This window comes from Pyrus communis, chromosome 9 (assembly GCF_963583255.1).
Source record: "Pyrus communis chromosome 9, drPyrComm1.1, whole genome shotgun sequence".
In the NCBI taxonomy this organism is placed as follows: Eukaryota; Viridiplantae; Streptophyta; class Magnoliopsida; order Rosales; family Rosaceae; genus Pyrus; species Pyrus communis.
Window position 1 is genome coordinate 9,047,232 of NC_084811.1, and position 24,648 is coordinate 9,071,879.

The 24,648-nt window shown below is 36.8% G+C and overlaps 1 protein-coding gene and 1 pseudogene across 1 annotated transcript; both read left to right on the forward strand.

Moving 5' to 3' along the window:
- The first annotated feature begins 4,068 nt into the window (after window positions 1-4,068).
- LOC137744099 (probable LRR receptor-like serine/threonine-protein kinase At3g47570) lies at window positions 4,069-7,398 on the forward strand (annotated as a pseudogene).
- An 11,537-nt stretch (window positions 7,399-18,935) lies between these two features.
- Window positions 18,936-24,356, forward strand: LOC137746114 (uncharacterized). The gene is made up of 5 exons (XM_068486183.1): window positions 18,936-19,387; window positions 20,110-20,198; window positions 20,626-22,581; window positions 22,927-23,113; window positions 23,595-24,356. Exons 1-5 carry the CDS (start codon window positions 19,288-19,290, stop codon window positions 24,212-24,214), a joined length of 2,952 nt encoding a protein of 983 aa, XP_068342284.1. The 5' UTR covers window positions 18,936-19,287; the 3' UTR covers window positions 24,215-24,356.
- The last annotated feature ends 292 nt before the right edge of the window (window positions 24,357-24,648 follow it).

Genomic DNA, 24,648 nt, shown 5'->3' on the forward strand with positions numbered 1-24,648 from the left:
GTCATGAATGTGTTCAAGAATTTTCATAAGCGTGTAACAACTCGTTTTGGTTGTCATATTCACACTTTAAGAATTGATAATGGCCTGAATATATGTCTAACAACATGTCACAATACTCGAGCAATCATGGAATTTTTCATCAAAATTCAAGAAGAAGAACCTTTGTAGTATACGAGAATAAATTTGTTTTGTAATCTCAATTATCATAGACTCCTTTAAGTTTGTTCTCTTTATGCTTTCTCTGTTTTGTATGGTACTACTAGATAAGAGCCAGGTGCATTAGAATTTGTGTGGAAGTGATGAGATGCCCTAGTTGCGCCATTTTTTTTTTGAACTCTCATTAATCTCTCTTCGTTCATCATACCGATCATTTCTTTAACCTGTAGTAGTAAAAGTATTCCGACTGAAGAGCTATCTTGCGCTTATGTGAAATTATTTTTTGTTGAACGAATTTTGTCTCCGTAATTGGAGTTGTAGATAGAAGAAAATTGCTTTTGATGTTCTGGGTCTGAAATAGTTACCTTTTTTTGCATTATTTTCTGTTTATATCCAAATAGCGCTCGACGATATACGACATAATCCTAATTGCAGTAGTGACTGTCATCATTTCAGTCTATTTCATTTCCTTGGAATGTCCTAATCTCCTATTTATTCTTGGTTCGTACCTAATGAATTACAGACTGATGAAGTGTCTTATAAATTGTAGTAGTTAATGAATTCTGTAAGAGGTCCTTGGTGCCCGAAATAAACTAATGAATATCAATTACAAAAAACTGTATATTCGAACGGACAATAATATGATTTAGAGCTTCCAAATTTTAATTTCTACGCAAACAACCTCATTATCTCTCAAAGAATTAAGATTTAGGAAATCATAGTCTGCTGCATTGGCTTTAATTAGATCAATACAATGAACAAGCAACAATATTGTCTTTGAATAATTGCGGTTCATTGGCAAATTGATCCAAATGTTTTGATGTAGGGGACGTTCCACGTCCTACATCCATCGTCATACGCCGAGGAGCAAATATCGCCTAATCGTCTATTTTATTATGAAAAATATCCAAAAATGATTACATGATTCATTGTTTCACCATCTAGAATGAGACAGAATGATTACATGATTCATTGATTCACAGAGTAGCATAATTGTTTGAATTTTTTGTCCAGCCACTCAAAATTTTCCACCACTAACTCAATGAAGCTCTCTCTTTTCTTCTTATTTTTTTTTTCCGGGGTTAAGATTTCTTCCATTATGCACACTGCTATGATTGCTTGAATCTTTGTCCTTCCACTCAAATTTTTGGACCATGTTACGAACTTTCTTATTTTGCTTGAATTTTTAATTCATTAAACTTTTCCCAATAATTATTTAGTTGTTCTTGTAAAAGTCAAGGGTATGTATGATGGAGTAAGGACTGCCCTAAGAACTTATGAAGGACAAACCAAAAGCTTTTCCATAACTGTAGGGTTACATTAAGGCTCATCTTTAAGTCCTTACCTTTTTGCATTGGTAATGGATGACGCTAATGAATGACTTCTTTTAAGTTAACCTTCATTCTTCACCAATTAGTTACTTAATATTCTAGAAGTGGAGCACCTTGTGTCTTGGGGCATCTTTGGCTTTACGAGAGAAAGCCCACTAGAGAGAATAGTCTTTCCCTTCCCGTCCCGAATCATATTCTAGTGCATCCACAGAAGAGGAAATCGCAATGTGTCTTGCTCAGCAGGGCTAAGATTCCATTCGAAGTAAGGTTACATGATTCACTGGTGGACATATTGAAGATGATATTCTTGGTGTATGCTTTTCGTAGAGGATATAGTGTTGATAGATGAAACTTAGGAAGGAGTAGATGTGAAGCTTAACCTTTGGAGATAAGTGTTGGAATCTAAAGGTCTTCGCCTAAGTCGGTCAAAGACAAAGTATATGGAGTGCAAGTTCAATGCAAACGGAGGTTTAAATGAGTTAGGGGTGAGGATTGGAGATCAGGAAGTACCAAAGAGTGAACTCTTTCGCTACCTAGGATCTATCTTGCAAAAGAATGGAGAGTTTGATGGAGACATCAACCATATAATACAAGCTAGATGGATGAAGTTGAAGAGTGCATCAGGTGTGTTGTGCAACTGTCGTATGCCACCAAAGCTCAAGGAAATTTTTTATAGGATGCCAATAAGGCCAGCAATGCTTTATGGCATGAAATGTTGGCCGGTGAAGCATCAACACGTACATAAAATGAGTGTAGCGGAGATGAGAATGCTTCATTGAATGTGTGGGCACACGAGAAAGGATAGAATTAGGAATGAGGATATCCGAGGTAGAATAAGAGTAGCCGAGATTGAAGGAAAGATGAGAGAAAATAAGTTAAGGTGGTTTGGACATGTGAAACTAAGGCCTATAGACGTTCTGGTTGGAAGATGAGATTACGAGATAGAAGTTCAGGGCCGAAGTGTTAGAGGAAGACCAAGGAAGACTTGGAAATAGACTCTAAGAAAAGACTTGGAGTACTTGGATCTAACGGAAAACATGGCTCAGTGCAGTGGCGTTCTAGAATTCATACAGCCAACCCCACACTTCGTTAGATAAGGCTTTATTGTTGTTGTTGTTGTTGTTTTTGTTCTTGTAAAATTCAAGTCATCGTAACTGCTCTTGAAATATTTTAATTCATTGCTCTTGTAAAATTCAAGGCATTGTAACTAGTCTTGAAATTTTTTCTCTTACTGGGCCATCTGTGTGTATTGTTGCATGACTTAGAATTAAACAAAAAAGCCGCCTTGGACACGGCGCCGGTGAGTTTTCTTTCTAATGTATTTGTGTAATAGACAATTGATTTATTATTTTCACAGCCAAAAGAAAAAACAAGAAAGAAACTTGGTATCTTATTTGCTCTCTGTTTTCAGAAAGGATGGAGCATTCTTCAAGTGGTACTCAAGTTAGGCTGTATAAAAAAAAAAAAAGCAGGCTGGCTAGCTGGCTGGAGATGGCTAGCCGGTTGGCTAGTTTTGGTCCGATGGGGTCCACAAATCCTTCGGCCTAGCATTCGGTTGGAGACGATTTTCGTGTCATTTCGGGCTATTTTTAGCCCTATGACCATCTGACCGAATCTGTTGGAAATGACCTTAGTACCCGAAATAAATTAATGGAAATCAATTACAAAAATATGTATATTCCAACAGCCAATAGTATGATTTAGAGCTTCCAACTTTTAATTTCTACGCAAACAACCTAATTATCTCTCAGAGAATTGAGATCTAGGAAATCATAGTCTGCTGCATTGGCTTTATTTAGTTCAACACAATGAACAAGCAACAATATTGTCTTTGAATAATTGTGGTTCATTGACAAATTGATCCAAATTTTTTGATGTGGGGCACGTTTCACGTCCTACATCCATCGTCATACTTCGATGAGCTAATATTGCCTAATCGTCTATTTTATTATGAAAAAGATCCAAAAGTGAATACATGATTCCTTGATTCACCATCTACTAAATAGACAAAATGATTACATGATTCATTGAATCACATAGTAGCATAATTGTTTGAATTTTTTGTCCATTCACTCAAAATTTTCTACCACCAACCCAATGAAGCTCTCTCTTTTCTTCTTATTTTTTTCCGGGGATATGATTTCTTCCTTTATGCACACAGCACACTGTATCATTGCTTGAATTCTTTGTCCTTCCACTCAAATTTTTGTACCACGTTACGAACTTTCTTATTTTGACTGAATTTTTAATTCATCTACTAAATTTTTCCCAACAATTATTTAGGTGTTCCTGTAAAATTCAAGGCATCGGAACTGCTCTTGAAATATTTTAATTCATTGCTCTTGTAAAATTCAAGGCATTGTAACTGCCCTTGAAATATTTTACCTTGCTGGGCCATCTGTGTGTAGAAATTATTGTTGCATGACTTATAATTAAACAAAAAAGCCGCATTAGACACTGTGTCTGTGAGTTTTCCTTCTAATGTATTTGTGTAATAGACAATCGATTTCTTATTTTCACCGCCAAAAGAAAAAACTAGAAAGAAACTTGGTATCTTATTTGCTCTGTGTTTTCAGAAAGGATGGAGCATTCAAGTAGTACTCAAGTTAGGCTGTCTAAACTCTTTTATGGCTTCATTCTTTTGTGCATGAGCGCCGCAGTTCTGGAATCTGCGACACTGCCAAGCAGTGGCACTAGTCTTGGAAATGAAACGGATCGCATGGTGCTGCTCGACTTCAAGAAAAGAATCTCCGAAGATCCTTTTCATATCATGAGGTCATGGAATGATTCCATTCATTTCTGCAGTTGGGCTGGCGTTACATGCAACCGTATCACAAAAAGAGTCTTGACTCTGGAGCTGGAGTCTCAGAAATTGGTAGGCTGCATACCACCTTCTATTGGAAATCTTACTTTCCTTACTGGAATCAATCTGAGAAGGAACAATTTTCATGGTGAACTTCCTCAAGAATTGGGTCGTCTACAAAGCCTACAACACCTCAACCTGTCTGTCAATTCCTTCAGCGGGAAAATTCCAACTAATATATCTCACTGTACACAACTGAGAGTGCTCGAGCTTTACTCCAATAAGCTTATTGGGCCAATTCCGGACCAACTCAGTTCGTTGTTGGATTTAAATATTCTATTGTTTGATAAAAACAATCTCACTGGAACTATTCCAAGTTGGATAGGAAACTTTTCTTCTCTGTATAGTCTTTACATTGGCGGAAACAACTTTCAAGGAAGCATACCTAAAGAGCTCGGGCGTCTAACAGGCTTGCAAGCATTCTCAGTAGCGGTAAATAATCTATCTGGTATGGTTCCTTCTTCAATCTATAATATTTCTTCCATATCCATTTTCGGTGTCAGTCAGAACCAGCTTCGCGGAGAGCTACCGCCAAATGTTGGCTTTATTCTTCCTAATCTTGAACAATTTCATGCTGGTGGCAACAAATTCACAGGAAATATTCCTGCATCGTTCTCAAATGCTTCTAGACTTCGTTATCTCAATTTGCCTGAAAATGATCTCACTGGAACAGTTCCTGGTGAAAGCCTTGGAAGATTGCGAAGCTTAGTTGGACTAAACTTTGGTGCCAATAGACTTGGAACTGGGAAAAGTGGGGACCTGAATTTTATCAGCTTCTTGGCCAATTGTACAAGTCTGGAGGGGTTGGCTCTTTACGATAACCAATTCAGAGATGAATTGCCAAGCTCCATATCCAACCTTTCAACCCAACTAACATCTCTTACAATGGAGAAAAACTTGATATATGGAAGCATCGACAGAGGCATCGGCAATCTTGTAAATTTGACCCTTTTTGGAGTAAGTTATAACTTTCTCATCGGTAAGATCCCTGAAGAAATTGGGAGGCTTCAGAAGTTGGGGGAACTATATTTGAATGACAACAAGTTTTATGGACCAATTCCATCCTCCCTAGGTAACTTGACTTCGTTGACAGAGCTCTACGTCAGCGGCAATAGGTTTGAGGGAAGCATTCCTCCAACTTTTGCGAACTGCCAACGTCTACTAGCGCTTGACCTGTCTCGAAACAATCTAACAGGCCCCATACCTCAAGAGGTCATTGGGATTTCATCTCTTTCAATTTATTTGCTCCTGTCTAACAATTACTTGACTGGTTCACTACCAGCTAAAGTGAGTGATTTGGTAAAGGTAGTGGAGCTAGATGTGTCCGGAAACAACTTATCGGGTGAAATCCCCACGTCACTCGGCAATTGTATTATGTTGGAGCGTTTGTACTTGGAAAATAACAAATTTGAAGGAACAATTCCTCATTCTCTTAAAAGTTTAAGAAGCTTGGAAGAGATGGATATTTCGAGCAATAATTTTTCTGGCCAGATTCCTGAATTTATGGGCAAGTTAAGTTTTCTCAAGAACCTCAACATTGCTAATAATAATTTCCAGGGTGAATTGCCTAAAGAAGGGATCTTTCTAAATGCAAGTGGTCTCTCAATTCTTCGAAATGGTAGGCTTTGTGGTGGCATCCCACGATTAAGTCTACCTCCATGCTCCAACATAAAGGCTCATTCATCTAGAGGACTACTTGTCCCGAAAGTAGTAATCCCTGCAGCTTGTGCACTTGCATCCATAATTGCTCTGTCATGCTTCATTATTGCTTGTTCAATGTCTAATAAGCCAAGAGGTACACCTGTAAGCTCACGTTCTTATAAGGATTGGAAATCAGGTGTCTCTTACAAAGAACTTGTTGAATCAACTAACAGGTTCTCTAGAGAAAATCTAATTGGTTCAGGAAGTTTTGGTTCTATATACAAAGGAGTGCTCCCTAGTGATGGAGTTGTAGTTGCAGTTAAGGTATTAAACCTTCAACAACAAGGAGCTTCCAATAGTTTCATTCGTGAATGTGAAGCTTTAAGAAGTGTAAGGCACCGTAATCTTCTCAAGATCATAACTACTTGTTCAAGCATTGACAATCAGGGCAATGACTTCAAAAGTTTAGTATATGAGTACAGTGTAAATGGAAGTCTAGATGTGTGGCTGCATCCAACAGATGATGAGCAGTCTCAGAGGAAGAGATTGAGCCTTGTACAAAGACTCAATATTGCAATTGATATTGGTTCAGCTTTAGAATATCTCCACCACCATTGTGAAATGTCGATTGTTCATTGTGACCTAAAGCCAAGCAATGTTCTTCTGGATGAAGATATGGTGGCTCATATTGGTGACTTTGGTCTAGCAAAGTTCCTCTTGGAAGCGACGGATAATCCCTCTCAAAGTCAAACCATGTCAACTAGGCTAAAGGGTACCATTGGCTACATTCCTCCAGGTATGCGTTTTTGTGATTCTCAATATTTTTTTTCTCCTAATAACTTATTAGTAGCCAACTTAAGTCTCTGTGTATGAAAGAAAATAGAAAAAGATCTCTTTTCTTTGGAAAAAAAGCATCAGCGAACTCTTAAATAAGATTTGGATTCATAACAATTTGATTATGATATCCTAATGCGAGTATTGAATGACAGAGTATGGCATGGGAGGCGAAGTATCCATTCTAGGAGATGTTTATAGCTTTGGAATATTGTTGCTAGAAATGTTCACGGGAAAAAGACCTACAGATGGAATGCTTGGAGAAGGTAAAAGTATTCACAATTTCACAGCCATGGCAATTCCTGATCATGTCATGGATATAGTTGACCCTTCATTGCTGACTGAAGGAGAAGATGCAGATGCTCATGATGACAGATACGAAAATGAGGTACAAGAAAACCCTATTACAAATCGTCATGACCGTGGCCTAGTCCAAGGAAGAAAATTGGATGAATGGTTTCAGTGATGCAGATTGGACTCGTGTGCTCTGCAATATCCCCTGGAGAGCGGATGCATATGGGTGTTGTTGTCAACAAAATGAAGGCAATTAGAGACTCATTTATGAATTTATGAAGATGAAGCTAGCAGTATACAATATTGGGCTAAGTTTGTTTTCTTAGTCTCACTCTCGGCTCTTATAATGCCTAACATAATTTGCCGAAGATAGTTCATGTACCAATGTGTATGACAATATGTAAAGTTGATCCCGGCATTTTATAATTATATTCCAGAATAAGGGAAAATTGTTTTGTTCTGTTAACGATTTCTCTGTTTTGTATCGTATTACTGCTGAAATTACTTTTGATGTTCTATGGCTGAAATATTTACATTTTTTCTATTAGTTTCGGTTTAAATCCAACGACAATATATGACATAATCCTAATTGCAGCAGAAGGGACTGTTGTAATCCTGCACTATTTCAGTCTGTTTTTATTTACTTGATATATCCTAAATAATATTTCTTCATCTAACTTCCAATATAGTCCATCTGAACTCCTCAGAGTTTGTCATACGTTCACAGTCAATTCCTTGTCTTAAAAGTTAGTAAGAGGTGATTTAGGGAGCAGTGCACTTGCTCTAGCATTACTAGGATGTAAATTGGAAACGAATAACTTGTACATGATCACTTTTGTACACAGAAATATTGCGGTAGACCACAAGAACTTAGATGTAATCTCATTATAAAAATCTAAATATTCGATTTCTACGCAAAAAACCTCATAATTTCTCAAAAAATTGAGATTGTGGAAACAGCAATTCATTTTGAACATGGCTGATAGCCCTTCTCCCTTTTTTTATTCCACTGAGCAAGCAATTAGGCTCGTGCTCGTTAACATCAAGGATTTGCAGTCTCTCGTCGAAGCAAGAACATCTCCAGCTTGTTGAATGACAAGAATAAAAACAGTCATCAGCACAATTTGGAAGCGTTAGATAGTCCCTCCCAAAGTCAAACCATGTCAACCGGGCTAAAGGGTTACGTAGACTACATTCCTCCACGTATGATTTTCTAGGATTCTCATTTTTCCTTCGTAATAGCTTATTAGTAGCCAACTCAAGTCTCTAATGTTAAAATGGAAAACAGAAAAAATGAAAACTCCTCTTTGCCCTTAAAAAGAAGCATTCAAAATATTTGATTGTGACATCATAATGTGAGTATTGAATGCCAGAGTTTGGCATGGTAGGCCAAATCTCGGTACTAGGAGATGTTTATATCATTGGAATACTGTTGCTAGCTATTAAAGTTCATAGGAAAAAGACCTGCAGATATCACGTTTGGAGATGGTATAAGCATTCACAAATTCACAGCCAGGACGATGTCTGACCATGTTGTGGACATAGCTGATCCTGCATTGCTCTATGAAGGGGGCGATACAGATTATGATGACAGATACCGCAATGACACACGAGGAAGACCAATAACAAGATATCAGGATCACAGCCCAGTCCAGGGAAAAAGATAGGAGGAATGTTTGGTTTCAATGACGCAGATGGGACTCTCATGCTCGGAAATATCCCAAGGACAGTGAATGCTTGTGGACGTTGTTGTCACCAAAGTGAATGGAATTAGACGCTCATATGTAGTTGCAGAAAAGCACATAGAAAGAGAAGGAAACAATTGCAAAGATTTAAGAAAATCATTAATATGGCTAGGACGGACATATTTTAGCTGTTAGAATCTGTAAAAGTTTAGCAGTATTGCAGCAATTCAAATCAGAGAAGGAAGAACTTAGAGAGAAGGAAAATGATGAGATAGAAGGATCGTGATCAAAATCTCTGAGAGAGCCAATGTGCTCTTCTGCGTGTGCCTTTTCATTCATTCGAAAGAATACAAAAATAGCCGTTGGTGAAGGAGAGGATCTAGGAGAGCCTATGAGCTCATCACCTTTGATTACAAGACACTATGAGATCCTGCCACTTGCTCACATCTGAGCCTAGCACATTTAGAGCTAATCTCAACCATTGATTCCTAACAACTTAGTTTCACAAAGACTAACAGCTTGATAAAATAAAGAAAATGACAGTTTAGACCTTAATCAACCAACATTAGCTTCCTGCATTGGCTTCAGTTCAATGTTAAAGTAAAAGATTGAGCCTTACTCAAAGACTCAATATTGCAATTGATGTTGTTTCTGCATTAGAATATCGCCACTACCATTGTTAAACGTCGTTTGTTCATTGTGATCTAAACCCATGTTGGTGACTTCGGTTTAGCAAGGTTCCTGCTGTTGGAAGCATCAAATGATCACTCCGGAAGCAAACCATGTCAGCTGGGTTAAGGGATTCCAAGGGCTACTGATGGTAGTTCTATTGTGTTTAAATTCCTTCGCATGTTCGTTCTTTTATGCACGAGCACGCATCTGGAATCGGCAAGAATACCCAGCAGTAATACTGTTGCTAGACATATTCACAGGAAAAAGAATGATAGCATTCAAAGGGCAAAGCTATAAGCTGAATTGGCCCATTTGGGGAGGTCCAGTTCTGTCCACTATTGCAAATTTAATTTCTACTCCTAAGGCTAGGCCTAACATAAGCTTTAGTTGCTCTTCAGCATCTGAATTTTTGTTGAAGAATGATCCCATTCTCCTTCTCCATTTTTATCATTTTTTTTTCATCCTGCAATGTACATAATGATCAAAATCGTTTATTTTTACGTTGCCTTTTAAAGATCAGCTTTTAAAAAATCAACTAAATTTGTAATTGTTTAGTCATCTACACTTTTTTGATAAATACAAAAAAAAAAAAAAAAATGTTATTAAGATATATACTAAACTTTCGAATGTCACTCCTAGCAGTTTGATCGGAAATTTAAGCTGTGGGTCTCACTATTCAGTAGATGTTTTCTGGTCATACATATTTTGGGTCTGAATACAATAAATGGTTGGGGTTTCAACAAAATCTATCTGTTCCGCATGGTACTAGGGAAGGAAGAGACAGACATAGTACAAATAAATATATCTTGTGTGACAGTCATGTGATGCCCACTTGTCTTGCCATTTTATTATTGTACTGTCATTTCCCTCTTTGTTTTGTTCATCATCATATTCCTGCCCATCATTATTTTTAAAAATTAAAAACATTAAAATAAAATAACAAGAGAGAGACGAGTAACTCCAACCTATGTTTGGATGTGTAACCCTCATATCCATATCACTAGTTGTGTGATGAGTGATATAAAGATTAAGAGTAGACAAAAAAATCAATGAATTGAAAACCAAACTAAATCAATATTAAAAAAAATAGAGTTGACAAAAACCGCTCCATATCACTAGTTACGTGATGACTGATGAGTGATATAAAGATTTAAGAGTAGACAAAAAAATCAATGAATTGAAAACTGAACTAAATCGATATTAATAAAATAGAGTTGACAAAAACCGGTCAAACACGAACCAAGCTAAGTTGATCAGTTTAATTGTGTCTCCTTAAAATGCATAGGATGTCTTAATAGAGAAATTTGAGAAAAGTCGCTTCTCCTGTAGAGCATTTTAGGTATTTTTACTATGTATATAAACCCTTGTTTGATGAGTGATCTAGACCTAAATAAACTTTGTTAAACTGCATATTCGATGTGTAATAGAGACATAAATACACTTTGTTAAACCGCATATCTTTTCCCTTAGGAGGCTTCATGTGTTAATTGATACAGTATTACATGATGAGTGACATAGAAATATATGTTCTATCTTAGGAGGCTCCATACAATGTTCATTTTGAAATAAATGCATATATATAGTAGATGTGACACATCCCACATGAAATCTTTGTACTTTTGGGGAGCCAAGGAAGCAAATCATACAACTACAAGGAACGCTCCATGGAGGAGCTTCTTCTTGAAATCTTTAGTTCCAAATCGTATAGCTGTGAATTGTAGCTGTCTCATCCATGGATGACAAAGTCCGAAATCTATGGCCTTTTTTTACCTCTTTAAATTTCTTTCCCACCATACGATCTTAAGATTCTTTTTCTTGGGTTTTGGTGTTGATTTGAGCCTGTCGCACCCGCTCTTCGTGGGGATTCTCTCCATGCAGCCAGTGTAATGTCATGGCTACAGCTTAGGGTTAGCCATTGAATAATTCAAGTGGACCTCATGAAACTTGTAAACATACATAGTTTCTGAGTTTGGTCAATTAACGGAGTCCGGTGGATTTATGTCTGATTTGATACTGAGGTGATTTTGAAAAAAAATTAGTATAAAAAAAAGTTGGGAGCTATTTTTATGTTTGGTAAACATTTAGCTTCAGTTTTTTTTTCACAGTTTTGGATGAAATAAAGCCAAAAACAAGAAGCTGCAAAACCTAGCTTTGAAAAACCGGCTTTTTTTCACATCTATTTTACATAAAAGTTTACGAAACACTATAATACTGCCTTTTTGTTTTTTGTTTTTTTTTTTCAAAAGCACTTTTACAAAAAAGTTTACCAAACACTTTACTGCTTTATTCCACAGCTGCTTATTCTCACAGCATAGCAGAAACAGTTTTTTTTCAAAGCACAGCAATACCAAACAGGCCCTTAGTCTGATGGATTTTGTAGAACTTCCCAATTTCATGTCCCAGGTGCACCCAAATTGCCCGGTTCGTATTAACGCTTGTCGTACAAGAAAACTTTATCTTGATGTGTTAGAATACAAAATAAAATCAAGTTGTTCAGATTATATTACGTACATGTTCTTCGTTTTTGATACAAGCGATATTTAATATATGTGCGAAGACTTAGTAATAATACAGTGATAGTCTAGCAATGGTTAACTTCTACGGATTTTTGTGGGGAACAATAGCTGGGGTTTATACATGACTTTTACTCTATAGTTCAACTATGAAACGTACGTTAATTATTTATCATTCAAGAAGTGTCGACATGCCATCAATAATTCTATAATATTAATAAAAAAAATACAGCAACGTGTTATCAATTCATTTCGAACAATGTCAAAATAACGTCGTTGCACACTCGATTTTTTAATCGAAAAGGGTCGTCCTCAACTGATTTACTCTATCCTAAAAGGTATACATTTTTTTAGCTCTAGGAGTAGAAAATGAACTGCATACGATTGCGTGAGTAAATTTGATTGCAGTATTCATGCACACAAAGATTTGAAAGTAGTAAGCTGCCTATGAGAGGCTAAATATTGCAGACCTACCTAAAGCAGGTCTCATTTTCTAGAAACGGATTAGTGGGCATTCTAATTAAATTAATCGGCTAAAGACTAGAGTATATGACTTCTGTTAATCTTAGCTCCATCGTTTTCTGTACGTGATATTCCAATCCAATTAGCACAATGCTGCAAGGTTTGTAAATTAAGGAAGACAAAGACTTGAGGGTTAATCATATACTTAATTATACGTGTCTAGCTAGTTATTTGCAAGCAGTTTGGGGTGAGATTTTGATGGTTAATTAGTATATGAACAAAATCTATATCACGCCTGCAGGCCTGCCTAGGAAGTCCAATTAGTGTTTTAATCTTAGAATCATAGCCAGTGTGCTTCTAGCATATGTTCAGTTCAAATTAATTAATTAATTAATTTGTGATTTGTCAAAAGTTTAACAGGTAATTGCGGACTTTCAAAAGCCATGATTGTGGATTTCGACCTAAATAATCACGCTTTAGTCCAGTCAAGGTAGCTAAGTTAATTTTTGCTTTTAACTTTCGCTTTTAATTATTATAGAACACTCCAGCAATTGGCAACTATGTTCTAAGCATCACAAGAATAAAAAACGGCCCCTTTTTTTTCTTCTCTCTCAACTTGTTAGTAAACTAATCTTTTTAGGGCTTGTGGGACTATGAATCCTCTTGCTTTTGACACGATGCCATGAAAACTCTTTACAACATTACCATTAGAGAAAAAAACTTCGAACTCAGTATTTTAGAGAACATCTCAACTAACTTTGTGATACGAAAATAATTTCACAACTAAAAATCAATTGGAGCATGACAAGTAGATAAATAAGACCTTTTTTTTTTTTTTCTTTTGTCTACAATTAAACTCTTAAAGTGTTTTTCTTTAAAATTTATAATTGTCGAAGTGTTTTTTCTCATTAGCTAAAATCACTATTCTAAAAATCCCTGCCTAGTGCCTTCTAGGCTAGGCCCTGCCTAAGTGCCAGGCTGCTGAACATTGCCTCAATTACTGCTTAGGCATTTGAAAATTAAGAAATGGTGCCTAGACCTGATGAGGTGCTCGTCGAGGCCATCTAGACACCCAGCTAGCCCACCCAGACCTACCTCGTTTGTGACACACTTAGACAAAAAATAGATAACTTTCATTTTGCATTTTATTTTTTTCAATAAATTGTAAGATACTTGTTGAATACTTAAATGAATGCACATTATATGTTTTTTCCCTATGTTTTCATTATGTTCCAATACTTCATAATATATATGTCATTCTATTTTGTAGTTCTTGATGAAATTATATATATTTTAAGTATAAACAAACACTTATTTACACGAAATATAAAATCCGTCTAGTCCACATAAACACCCGGCTAGGTCCTGCTTAGCCGCCTAGGCGCTAAACCTCAGCCCGCCGCCAGACTAGCGCATAGCATCTTTGAGAACCTCAACTAAAATATTATAAGCTAAAGAATAAAAAAATGAAGTGGAAAATGGATATCAAACAAATAGAGAACGTCTTCATGATCAAACAAATGGACAAGTAAATGCATGACTAGCTTTATTTGTCAACCATGGGGTAGGGTTTTGGAGACCACAATGATTTCCATGTTATGATGCTTTTTGCTTGGATTCCATAATTACACAGAAATAAAGGTACCAAGAAAAATCATGCAAGTTCTGGGGGCCCAAAGCTGGTTGGAGGGTCAGATCAATTATATATATATAGGGTATTGTTATTAGCACTTTAAATTTTTCATTTTACACTCCTAATTTTCTATTTTTGGAAAGAAAAATACACTTATGAAGAGTGTATAATGAGATTTTTGGAGTGCCAATAACACTTTCCTATATATAATTGTAGGGATGTGATATCCACACACCATTTTTTACTTCTCACACACTCTTCTAATTTTCGGCCGTCGGATCGGACAAATTGAAAAAAATCAATGGACATAAATTAATAAATGATATGTAAGAAGTAAAATGGGGAGTGTAGATAGCACATCACATAATTGTATATAAAGCGTAATGCCCACCCAATGCTTTGCCCGCGTATCTTCATGTCTATGGTCACCTAGCTCCTACACAAAAGACACCATTTTTTTTATTATTAACTTAGCTATTTCTTCTATTGCCCACAACTTGTATATATAAAAGAGTTTTAACGAAAAACTCACGGTACTGTTCACTTTAACGAAAAATCATATTTTTACACTAAAAAGTCAATCCTGGTTCTATTTACTTTACCCTTTATTTTGTCCTTATCATTAAAACTCAAAGTTTTCAAACCATTTTCATTAGTTTTCCTTATATTTTAACTTGATAATCATATATGCATGCAAAAACACATTATCATACGTATCAAATAAACTTAAACCCAATCATGGGTGCTTTGAGTTTTCTTTGTTTACGATTCATTATCCTTGACATTTTCTAGCACAAAGTTTAATGGTTTGAGTAAGCATGAAAGGGTAGCTAGCAAACAATCCAAAATCTAAGTATTACGTTGTAACTTCATGAACTTTTGTTTTTTCTCTTTTATTACATTGGACGGGATCGATTTTTAACTTACTTAATGTTAACTTTTAAAGTTTAAACTCGTCGTTGACTAAATTTATAATATTTGATTTAATAACACCACATTGTAGTATGCTTGCCACATTCAATATTTTTTTTCATTTAAGACACGATATCCTAGTAAATTAGGAAGAAAGTTAGAACGTTTCTTTTTAGTACATCCGACAAGTGCTTAAGGTTGACTGATATGGGTCAATGAGTCTTGTATTAATCGAATAGAAGCAACATTCTTAACTGCAAATGAGATTTCTTTTAGTGAATATTGGAAATGATATGTGCGACTAGTGACTAGTGTATCCATTCAATATTGAACCATATGTAGGAAAGGAAAAGGGCACAAAAAAAAAAAAAAAAAAAAAAAAACCCTTGTCTTTAGAGAGAAGAAAACCAAAGAAAAAAACTTGCCCCCAAACCTAACATTTAGAGTTGGGGTTGGTGGCAATCCTTCTTGATCCGGTTTTTTTTTCTTTTCTTGTTTTTAGTATGGTCACTTTTTTACTTTGTTGAAGGGAGCCTTTTGTGGTTGTGGTTACTCTCTCTTTATGAGGAGGAGAGCTTTTGTAGCGATTATGACTTATTGCTCAACTCCGGACCTTAGAGTTAGAGCAACAACTACTGTTTGAATCTGAGGTGGTGATTGTGGTTTGTACACTTGGCAAGGATTATGCGGAGGAAGCTCAACGTTTGTTGGAGGTGACTCATAGAAAAGTTTTTGCCGACGATTGCAAGATCATCAACAAGTGGTGCAGTCTTCCCGTCATGGGGTCGTTATAGTGTTTTAGGGGATTCACAATCATGTTTTCTTGTTGTTACACAGCCTTCATGTGATAGTACTGTGATTACTTTGTCTGTCTTAACAGTGTTACGTCCGACTCTTAGAGTTTAGGCCTTGTGAGCTTATCTTTCATGTTGGTTAGGTGTGGATCTCTCGTGGTTGAGGAATCGTACCTTTGAAGATTTTATTTTGTGTCGTGTCACTTTTTTTTTCCTTTGTTTTGTTTTGGTTGTGGTTTAGCTGTTTGTTTGTCTGGCAAAGGACTATGAGAACATCTTCGTGATGTCTCATGGTAGGGCTTCTTTGTTGAAGAAGCGTTTTGTCTTTTGCAAGTTCATAAAAAAGTGATGCAAGGTTTTGTCCTTGTGAACGTATCTTTCCATTTTATTTGACATGGTTATAAGAGGTAAGATTTGTTTTGTCTTTCTGTTGCACTTATAAACATAAAATTATATTACTGATCCATAATGCTTCTAGGTAATTAATGAAACATTTTTGCCTCAAAAAATATTGAACCATATGTGTTAAAATATGGATCCAAATAAAATATTGGATGAAGATGCCCATTTTCGATGCTCATATAATTTGTTAGAACACAAGACCCATGATTGAATGACATTTGTTTCCTCCCCACCACAACAAAACAAAAGGGTTGGCTATTGCCTTAACTCCACAGACAAAACAAAACCCACAACTACAAGAGTTTACATTTCATCCACGTAATTAGCTCAATTCTTTAAGAATTAAAGATTCCCTCCTTGTTTGGTTTGTGTTATTTTACGTATCATAAAGATGATAGAGCCACATTCATCCAAAAAATTGGAAATAAAATATATAAAAAAAAAAAGAAAAAAAAAAGAAAGATGAGTAACTGTGCCAGCACACAGCAATATCATATTTCCCCCCTCTGCACAAATTGATTCCCAATGAGTGACAATTTGTTTGAAAAATTTATTTGTAAAAATAAAGGATATAAATTTAGGTTTGGTGGAATCTTGGAGGGGTGATACGTAATTACATATTTCTACCAAGTTAGTTCCACAATAACATGGTATTTGTCCCCGACCGCATCTAATAATTTAACCTTATACTCAACCAATTGTGGATAATTTAACCTTTTCCAGCATTTTTGGACTCATAAAATCATCTAATAATTTAACCTTATATTCAATCAATTGTGGTATTTCTCTCTACTAGTAAATGAGACGTTTTAAGTTTAATTTACATAAATGAGGAGTTCGATTACCATATGAATGACGAGTTTGATTGCCATAAAATTATAGCAAGCGTAAATCCTCATTTCTTTAGTGTAAATAATATCGTTGAATTAGGATGTAAAATGCTTGCAACTAGTACAACAGTCTATTAATATTGTTATTCACTTTACAATGCTTAAGTAATACAACATGAACATACCCAATTAATCTCAATTGTAAAAAATATCCATACGAAAGTCAAACATGATACTAAATATGAACAAAACATTTCCAGAGACCAATGTCAACATCAAATTGATAACGAATCCAAAAACAAAGATGAAATGATGTAAAGAGAATCACATCCAAACCAACAAATAAAAACCCCTAATTCAACCACCAAAATTGCTCTTACTTGAGCTGATAAGACAAATCAACCGCAAAACAACACAGTGACTGATCCAAACTAAAAGCACACTAGAAACTCTCCTAGAGAGACTACAAAACACATACAACTTCCAATTAGGTTTTTACAATTTAGTACTCAAGTAACACACTAAAAAATTTAGCCATTTTTTTTACACTGATAAATTAATCTTTTAGTTCAGTAGAAAGACACGCTGTTGGTAGAGAAGTAGATTAGGTTTTTTCCATTTTTGGCATTGATAAAATTAATCATTTAGGCAAGTACAAAGATACATTGTTGTCAGAGAAATGAATCAAATTTAGCCATTTTCGTTGCCGACAAATTGATCTTTTAGGTAAGTAGACAAATTGATCATTCAACGCTGACAAAATTAATCATTTAGGCAAGTATAGAGATACATTGTTTTATGAGAAGTGAATAAAATTTTAGCCATTTTCGATGCCAACAAATTGATCTTTTAGGTAAGTAGAGAGATGTGCCATTGTTGGAGAAGTACGTCAAGTTTTTTTTCCATTTTCGACGCTGACAAATTGATCATTTAGGCAAGTAAAAAGATACGCTGTTGTCAGGGAAGTGAATCAAAATTTAGCCATTTTCGGTGCCGACAAATTAATCGTTTAGGTAAGTAAAGAGATATGCTATTGCTGGGGAAATACGTCAAGTTTTTGCCATTTTCGAGCCTGACAAAATTGATCATTTAGGCAAGTACAAAGATACGTTGTTTCATAGAAGTGAATCAAATTTTAGCCATTTTCGATGGCAACAAATTGATCTTTTAGGTACGTAGAGAGATGTGCTGTCGTTGGAGAAGTACGTCAAGTTTTTACCATTTTCGACATTGACAAATTGATCATTTAGGCAAATATAAAGATGCGTTGTTGAAAATACACCAAATTTTAGTCATTTTCGACGCTAACAAATTGATCTTTTAGGCAAGTCGAGAGATGAGATGTTGGAAAAAAAGTTGGCCTTTTTTGATGTCGGCAAATTGATCGTTTAGGTAAGTACACAGATCTTTGTAATTAAGCAAACTCAATTTTGACATTTCCGGGGACGGCGAATCCATATTAGAAATAGTAAGAAATTTTGACTATGCCGGACATCAATCGACAGAGCTACATATGAATAAGTTGTCACGCAAACAACAAACATGATCCAAATAGCTCAAACGTCCATAATGTCGACTTACATGAATTGTTACATTAATCAACCTAACAAAGTGTAAATTTTGCCAATTCAAACAAAATGGGAATGAAACACCATAAAAGCCATGAAATTGTTATAAAAAGACCAAGCAAACAAAGGGTGAAGACCAAACAAGATAGTGACGTGGCCGCATCCAATGAAGGACACCTGGAAAATTGGCAGAGTCATACCCTGTTTCACCTCACACCATCCTTACCGTAGTCCATCCACAACACGCACACAAACCACTTGCCCGCGTAGAGCCTCAGCCTCCCCCGTCAGTATATCGGTATTTGAAAGTTCAAAAAATCCCAAAACAAAACAAAACCCCAAAACTCTCTCTCCTCACTTTCTCTCTCTTCACACCCAACACCACATCCCCAGTCTCACTCCACTCTCTCTCTCTAGCGGTTCTCACTAACGGACGCCTCTTTATTACACTCTCTCTCTCTCTCTCTCTCTCTCCGTTTTCTGCTGGCTTCTCTCACTTTCTGTTTCGGTTCAAGATCTGGTTTTTTCTGATTCTCTCTTCAGAGTGTGGGGAGCTGAAATTTGGGGTTTTTTTTTTTAATTTTCTTCTGTGATTTTCTGAGAACCTTAGCTGCGCGTGCGTCACTGCGGAGTTTCCGATCTCCGTATCTGCCGCACTTTGTTAAATTTTCAATTTTTGGATTTTAAATGTGTTAAAATGGAGAGCTTTCGGCCTCGGAGGTCTAAGGTGACGAGCATTGCTGACAGGAGCGCCGTCGGAGGACGGTTCGCCTCCGCTGAGCGAGCTCACAGAGGAGGTCTGGTTTTCTCTGAAATTCTTTTTTCTGTTTTGTTTTTGTGGGTTTTTGATTTGTGAGTTGTCTGAACTTCTGACCCTGTTTGGTTGCCGAGAAAGTGGACGGAAAGAAAAGGAAAGGTGGAAGAGAAAATCTCATTTTTTTTTTTTTGCTGAAAGTTGTTAGTTTTTCCCCATGGTTTTTTCGAAACGGAAAGATTAAGCTAAACTATACGGCTCACTTGAAGAAAATTACAAATTTCTAAACTTAGTAACTAGTTTCTATTTTTCTCAAATTTTCTTCTATCAAATTATCCAGTAAAGACAACAATTTATATTTAATTAGCAGCTTTAATTAATTGATTAATTTTTTTTTTTTTAATTTTGCTCTAATACTTATGCAATGCAGGTTAATTTTGGTGTTGTCTCTGTAATTTTGCTAAAGTTTGTGACTTTTTCTGCAGTGGCATTTGCCATGATTTGCTTTGCTTCTTTTTATGAGTCAAAGGGAACAATTGAAGCTTCCTCTGTTTTCTGTATGCTATTTTCAAGACATTGATTGCCATGTTTCCTTTCCTTTTGATTTGTGAAAAGGGCACAATTAAAATTTCATCTAGTTTTACTGGGTTGGATTCTAATTCATTTGATGATGTCTAATTACTTGGAAATTTTGTGCAGTGCATTCTTCTCAGTTTGTCTGTGGTTTGAAATGGTGATCCTGATGTTTGTAGGTTTTGTTTTCAGGAAACAGGCAGGTTCCGAAACAGAGACACTTTCGGAAATTGGCCTCTGATTCGAGTTCTTGCAGTAGTGGCTCTACCGGCGAAGACTCGGTAATCTCATTTCCTATTTACTAGTTGTGTGTATTGAGCTGCATGATTTTATTTGGGTTTTGTACATGTAAGCCCTTGATAACGTTATACTTTAGAGAAAGAACACTTCGAACACAATAGTTAAGAAAAATAAACCCAATTCACTTGATGATGGGGAAGGATTTTGTTTGGATGGTTTTTTCTTTTTCTTTGTCTTTCTCCAATGGAGTTCATGAAGTGTTTTTTTTATAAAACCTAGAGTTCTCGGGCTTTATTTTGCCTTTCTGTTCATTTTGTAACTTGAGCAGAGTAATGAGCCAAAAGATTCCGCTTCCTTTGTTTTTGTTTTTTTTCTTCTGAATTTTGGCCTCGTTTGGATTTATATTGGTATTGAAAAACAATTACAATGTGACATGCATGATGAAGTGTGTTAATTATGTTCTTGCAGTTCCCCTCTGAATTGGGCTGGAGATCTTCACAGCAAGGTGTTGGAACTCCAATAAAGAAGTTATTGGCTGAGGAGATGGTGAGAGAAACCGAACCCAGAAGGAGATCACCAAGCGTAATTGCCAAATTGATGGGTCTTGATGGGCTGCCACCTCAGCAGCCTGCTGATAGACAATCGAAAGGCATTTCAGAGAATTATCTTCAGAAGACAAGATCGGTAGAGAAAAACCACAGAAGCAGTATGTTTCATGACCGCCATTCGTCTAGGAAGAACTCAAGGGTGCAGCAGGAGTTTAAGGATGTGTTTGAAGTTAATGAACCTTCAAGGAGTTACTCATCTCGAGGAAGTGCTAACCCAAAGCTCAGTGATGCTGAAATGGCTTTTGTTCGACAGAAATTCATGGATGCAAAACGCCTTTCAACAGATGAGAGGCTACAGGATTCAAAGGAGTTCCATGATGCGCTTGAGGTGCTGGAATCTAACAAGGATATTCTATTGAAATTCCTTCAGCAACCAGACTCATTGTTCGCAAAACATCTCCATGATCTGCAAGGTGGTCCTCAATCCCTTTGTGGTCGCATAGTATCTATGAAGCCATCAGAAGCTCAAAAGTATGAAAACATTGACCTTGGCTTCACATCAGCGAGAGAGCAGAAGCATCGCTGTAAATCTCCTCAGAAGCACCGGGATTCTTTTTCTAGCCACTCTGACAGTAGACATGCTGGTCATAATCCTCTTAAATCATCACTAAACCGACCAGAAGTGAAAATTGAATCTGCCATTCATCCTACAAGGATAGTTGTTCTGAAACCAAACCTTGGGAAGGTGCTGAATGCTCCCAAAACATCACCTTGTTCTCCTCATGCTTCTATGTTAGATGGTAGCAAACACGCTGAATTTCTGAGCATTAGAAACAGGGAGGCAGAATCATGCGGAAGGAAAAACTTCCAAGATAATGATGGGCATCTGAGACACAAGTCTAGAGAATCTAGAGAAATTGCTAAGGAAATCACAAGGAAAATGAGGAATAACTTTAGCAGTAATTCTGTGCATCTTTCCTCCTCTGGTTTGAAAGGATATGCTGGTGATGAGAGTTCCTGTAGCATGTCTGAGAATGAATCTGCAAATGAGTCAGAGAGGATGTCGGTGGCTTCCAGGCATTCCTTTCATATAAGTAACCACTCCAGGCCTTCATCATCGTGCTCTACTGAATCATCTGTGAGTAGAGAGGCCAAGAAGAGGCTCTCAGAGAGGTGGAAACTGACACACAAGTCCCAAGAAGTGGGACCTGTTAGCAGGGGCAGCACACTTGGTGAAATGCTTGCTGTCCCAGACAAGGAAGCGCGAGCTGCTAATTTGAATGCCATGATTGGTGAGGCAGGATTCAGAGATACATTTTCTACTGAAGGGGGTGGACCTCTGGGTATCAGCAGTAGGGATGGTTGGAAGGATGGATGCATCAATAGTTTATCAAGATCAAAATCTCTTCCTTCTTCATCTAGTGTGTTTGGAAGTTTTAAAACAAGTATGCGGCGTGAAACTGTACATAGTGACAAGTATCTGATGCCAAAGGATACTGTGCCGCACAAAAGACACCGTATAGTAACTGGTAATCTTGATCTTAGAGAAGCTGTTTGCAAACAGTCTAGATCCAGCAATAAAACATCTTATTCGTCTCCCTCAAGTAGGGAAGCTATTGACATTTCACCTGAAACTCATACTACTGAGAATAAAGATAGAACTGACTTGGAAGAGAACAATCAAACCCAGAAGAATGTTGCATTTGAGTCACCACCTAGTAATGCTATGGATGCAAGTCCAGTTTCTGCAAATTTGGTGGATGTGGATGCATCCATGCATTCGGAAACTCCTGATGTGTTCCTTCCAGAATTATCATCTCATATGTCGGTAGAAGGCTATTCATATGGTGGACACCAGGATAATGTAATTCCACAGGTTTGTGTTCAAGTTTTCTGCTTGTTTTTTTATTTTTTTTATTTGTGCAGTATGGTAATATCACTACTGCAATGATATAGAATTGTTGGAGACCTGTTTCTGTTGATATTTCCTCTGATTTCATCTTTGCTGTTCCCAATAACATGTGTATGTTGCAAATTGCTTATTGTGGGATGTTCATTATTTTATCACATAACCGTTTATACAAACAAGTAGATGCATCAATTCATCATACTGTTAACGTATGTCGCTTCTAGACGTGTTTGAAATTCCTTCCCTGCTCAGTTGGAAGCAGGGCTTTGTATTTAAAAAAATTTGTCTCAAATATTTTCATTAAATTTTCAGGAACCATCAATCAGGCCACCCGATGAACAGGCAGTCCCTTCTAACCACTCTGTACCTGGAATCGAATCTCCTGCAAGCTCCAAGGAGGCTGAGCAGCCCAGTCCGGTTTCAGTTCTGGAAGTTCCTTTTACTGATGATGTGTCATCTAGTTCTGAATGCTTTGAGAGTCTCAATGCTGACCTGCAAGGTAATTGCAAGGCTATTTATATTGATTATATTTCTTTTGTTTCTAGTGTCAGTTCCCTATGAGTGTGTGGGTGCTAATGTGCTAATGTTGCAAAGCTATTGCCTTCTTCCAGTATCCATAGAATATGTTGGTGTTAATGTGCATATAGATTGTTGTAATGAAGCCCCGATAGTAAGATGATACTTACTAACCACGTAAAATGTTCGTATAAACATAGCAACATATTGTGTGTGAGAAGTCAGTTGATTTTTTTTTAATGAATACACATAAGGAAGCACGCAATTAGGTGTTGGGTAAAGGATATGCTTAAGTCATTATCTTCTAGTCACTGGTGGGAGTTTAATTGTTGTTTGAACTGAATCTGCTTTGAGTTTTGTTACAAATATGATGCACTTGTCTTTCCACTGTGTTGTGCATTCGTATATTTAATTGACCTATTCCTTTTGTTTGCTTTAATGTTCATCTTTTATTTGGTTTGTAGGGCTTCGGATGCAGCTTAAGCTACTGAAGTTGGAGTCAGAACCATATGAAGAGGGACACATGGAAGTGTCGAGTGATGATGAAGTGGGTGATGGATCTACTGGGTTTTCAGATGCAAGAGGATTTTGTAAAGATGAAAAGAGCTGGGAGTCTGTATACTTGGCCAATACTTTAACTGAATCTGGTTTAAACAATGCTGATCCGGCTACCTTCTTGGCAATGTGGCACACCCCAGAATGTCCTGTGAATCCTTTACTATTTGAAGAACTGGAGAAGAAGTACTACGGTCAGACTTCTTGGCCAAAGCCCGAGAGGAAATTACTGTTCGATCGAATCAATTCAGGGCTCGTGGAGATGTTTGAGCAATTCACTGATCCACACCCATGGGTAAGGCCAGCGAGCAAAAGAATTGGTCCCAAGTGGATTAATACAAGTGCAGTCGAAGATGTTCTGTGCACGTTGCTAGCAAGCCAAGAAGAGAATGCGAATGAGGACAATCTGGAGAAAGAGCTGCAACGTGACTCGCTGTGGTTGGATTTTGGAGACGAAATAGACGTAATAGGTAGGGAAGTAGAGAGGAAGTTGATAGAAGAGCTAGTAGCAGAGGTAGTGGTAATGTAGTGTAGAAGGCCAAAAATTTCAACCGAAGTTTTTTCTTTTGTTTTTATTTTGGTCAATATGTTTAAATAGAATATGTAAATGAAGACTTGAAATTGTAGTTTCATGAGAAGATGAATAAATGGGATGGTCTTTGTTAGACCAAAAATTGTTGGTAGTTATGACTAATGAGGTAGAAAAGAATGCTTATTGACTAACATAATTACCTTGTTTTTGTGAGGTATTTGTAATGGGATAACTCACACGCAATAGTCTCCCCATCACAATGGGGTCAATCGCATTGAGTATAGAATTTGCTATATATCTATGTGAGGCGAATTTGATACCAATTTCAACCAAATTAGACTAGCGGTAGCATATTCTAAGCGTATAAGAATTCATTTAGGAGAGGGTGTCTTAGTTTCTCCCTTGAGACTAGTGAGTCCTTGTTAATGCAT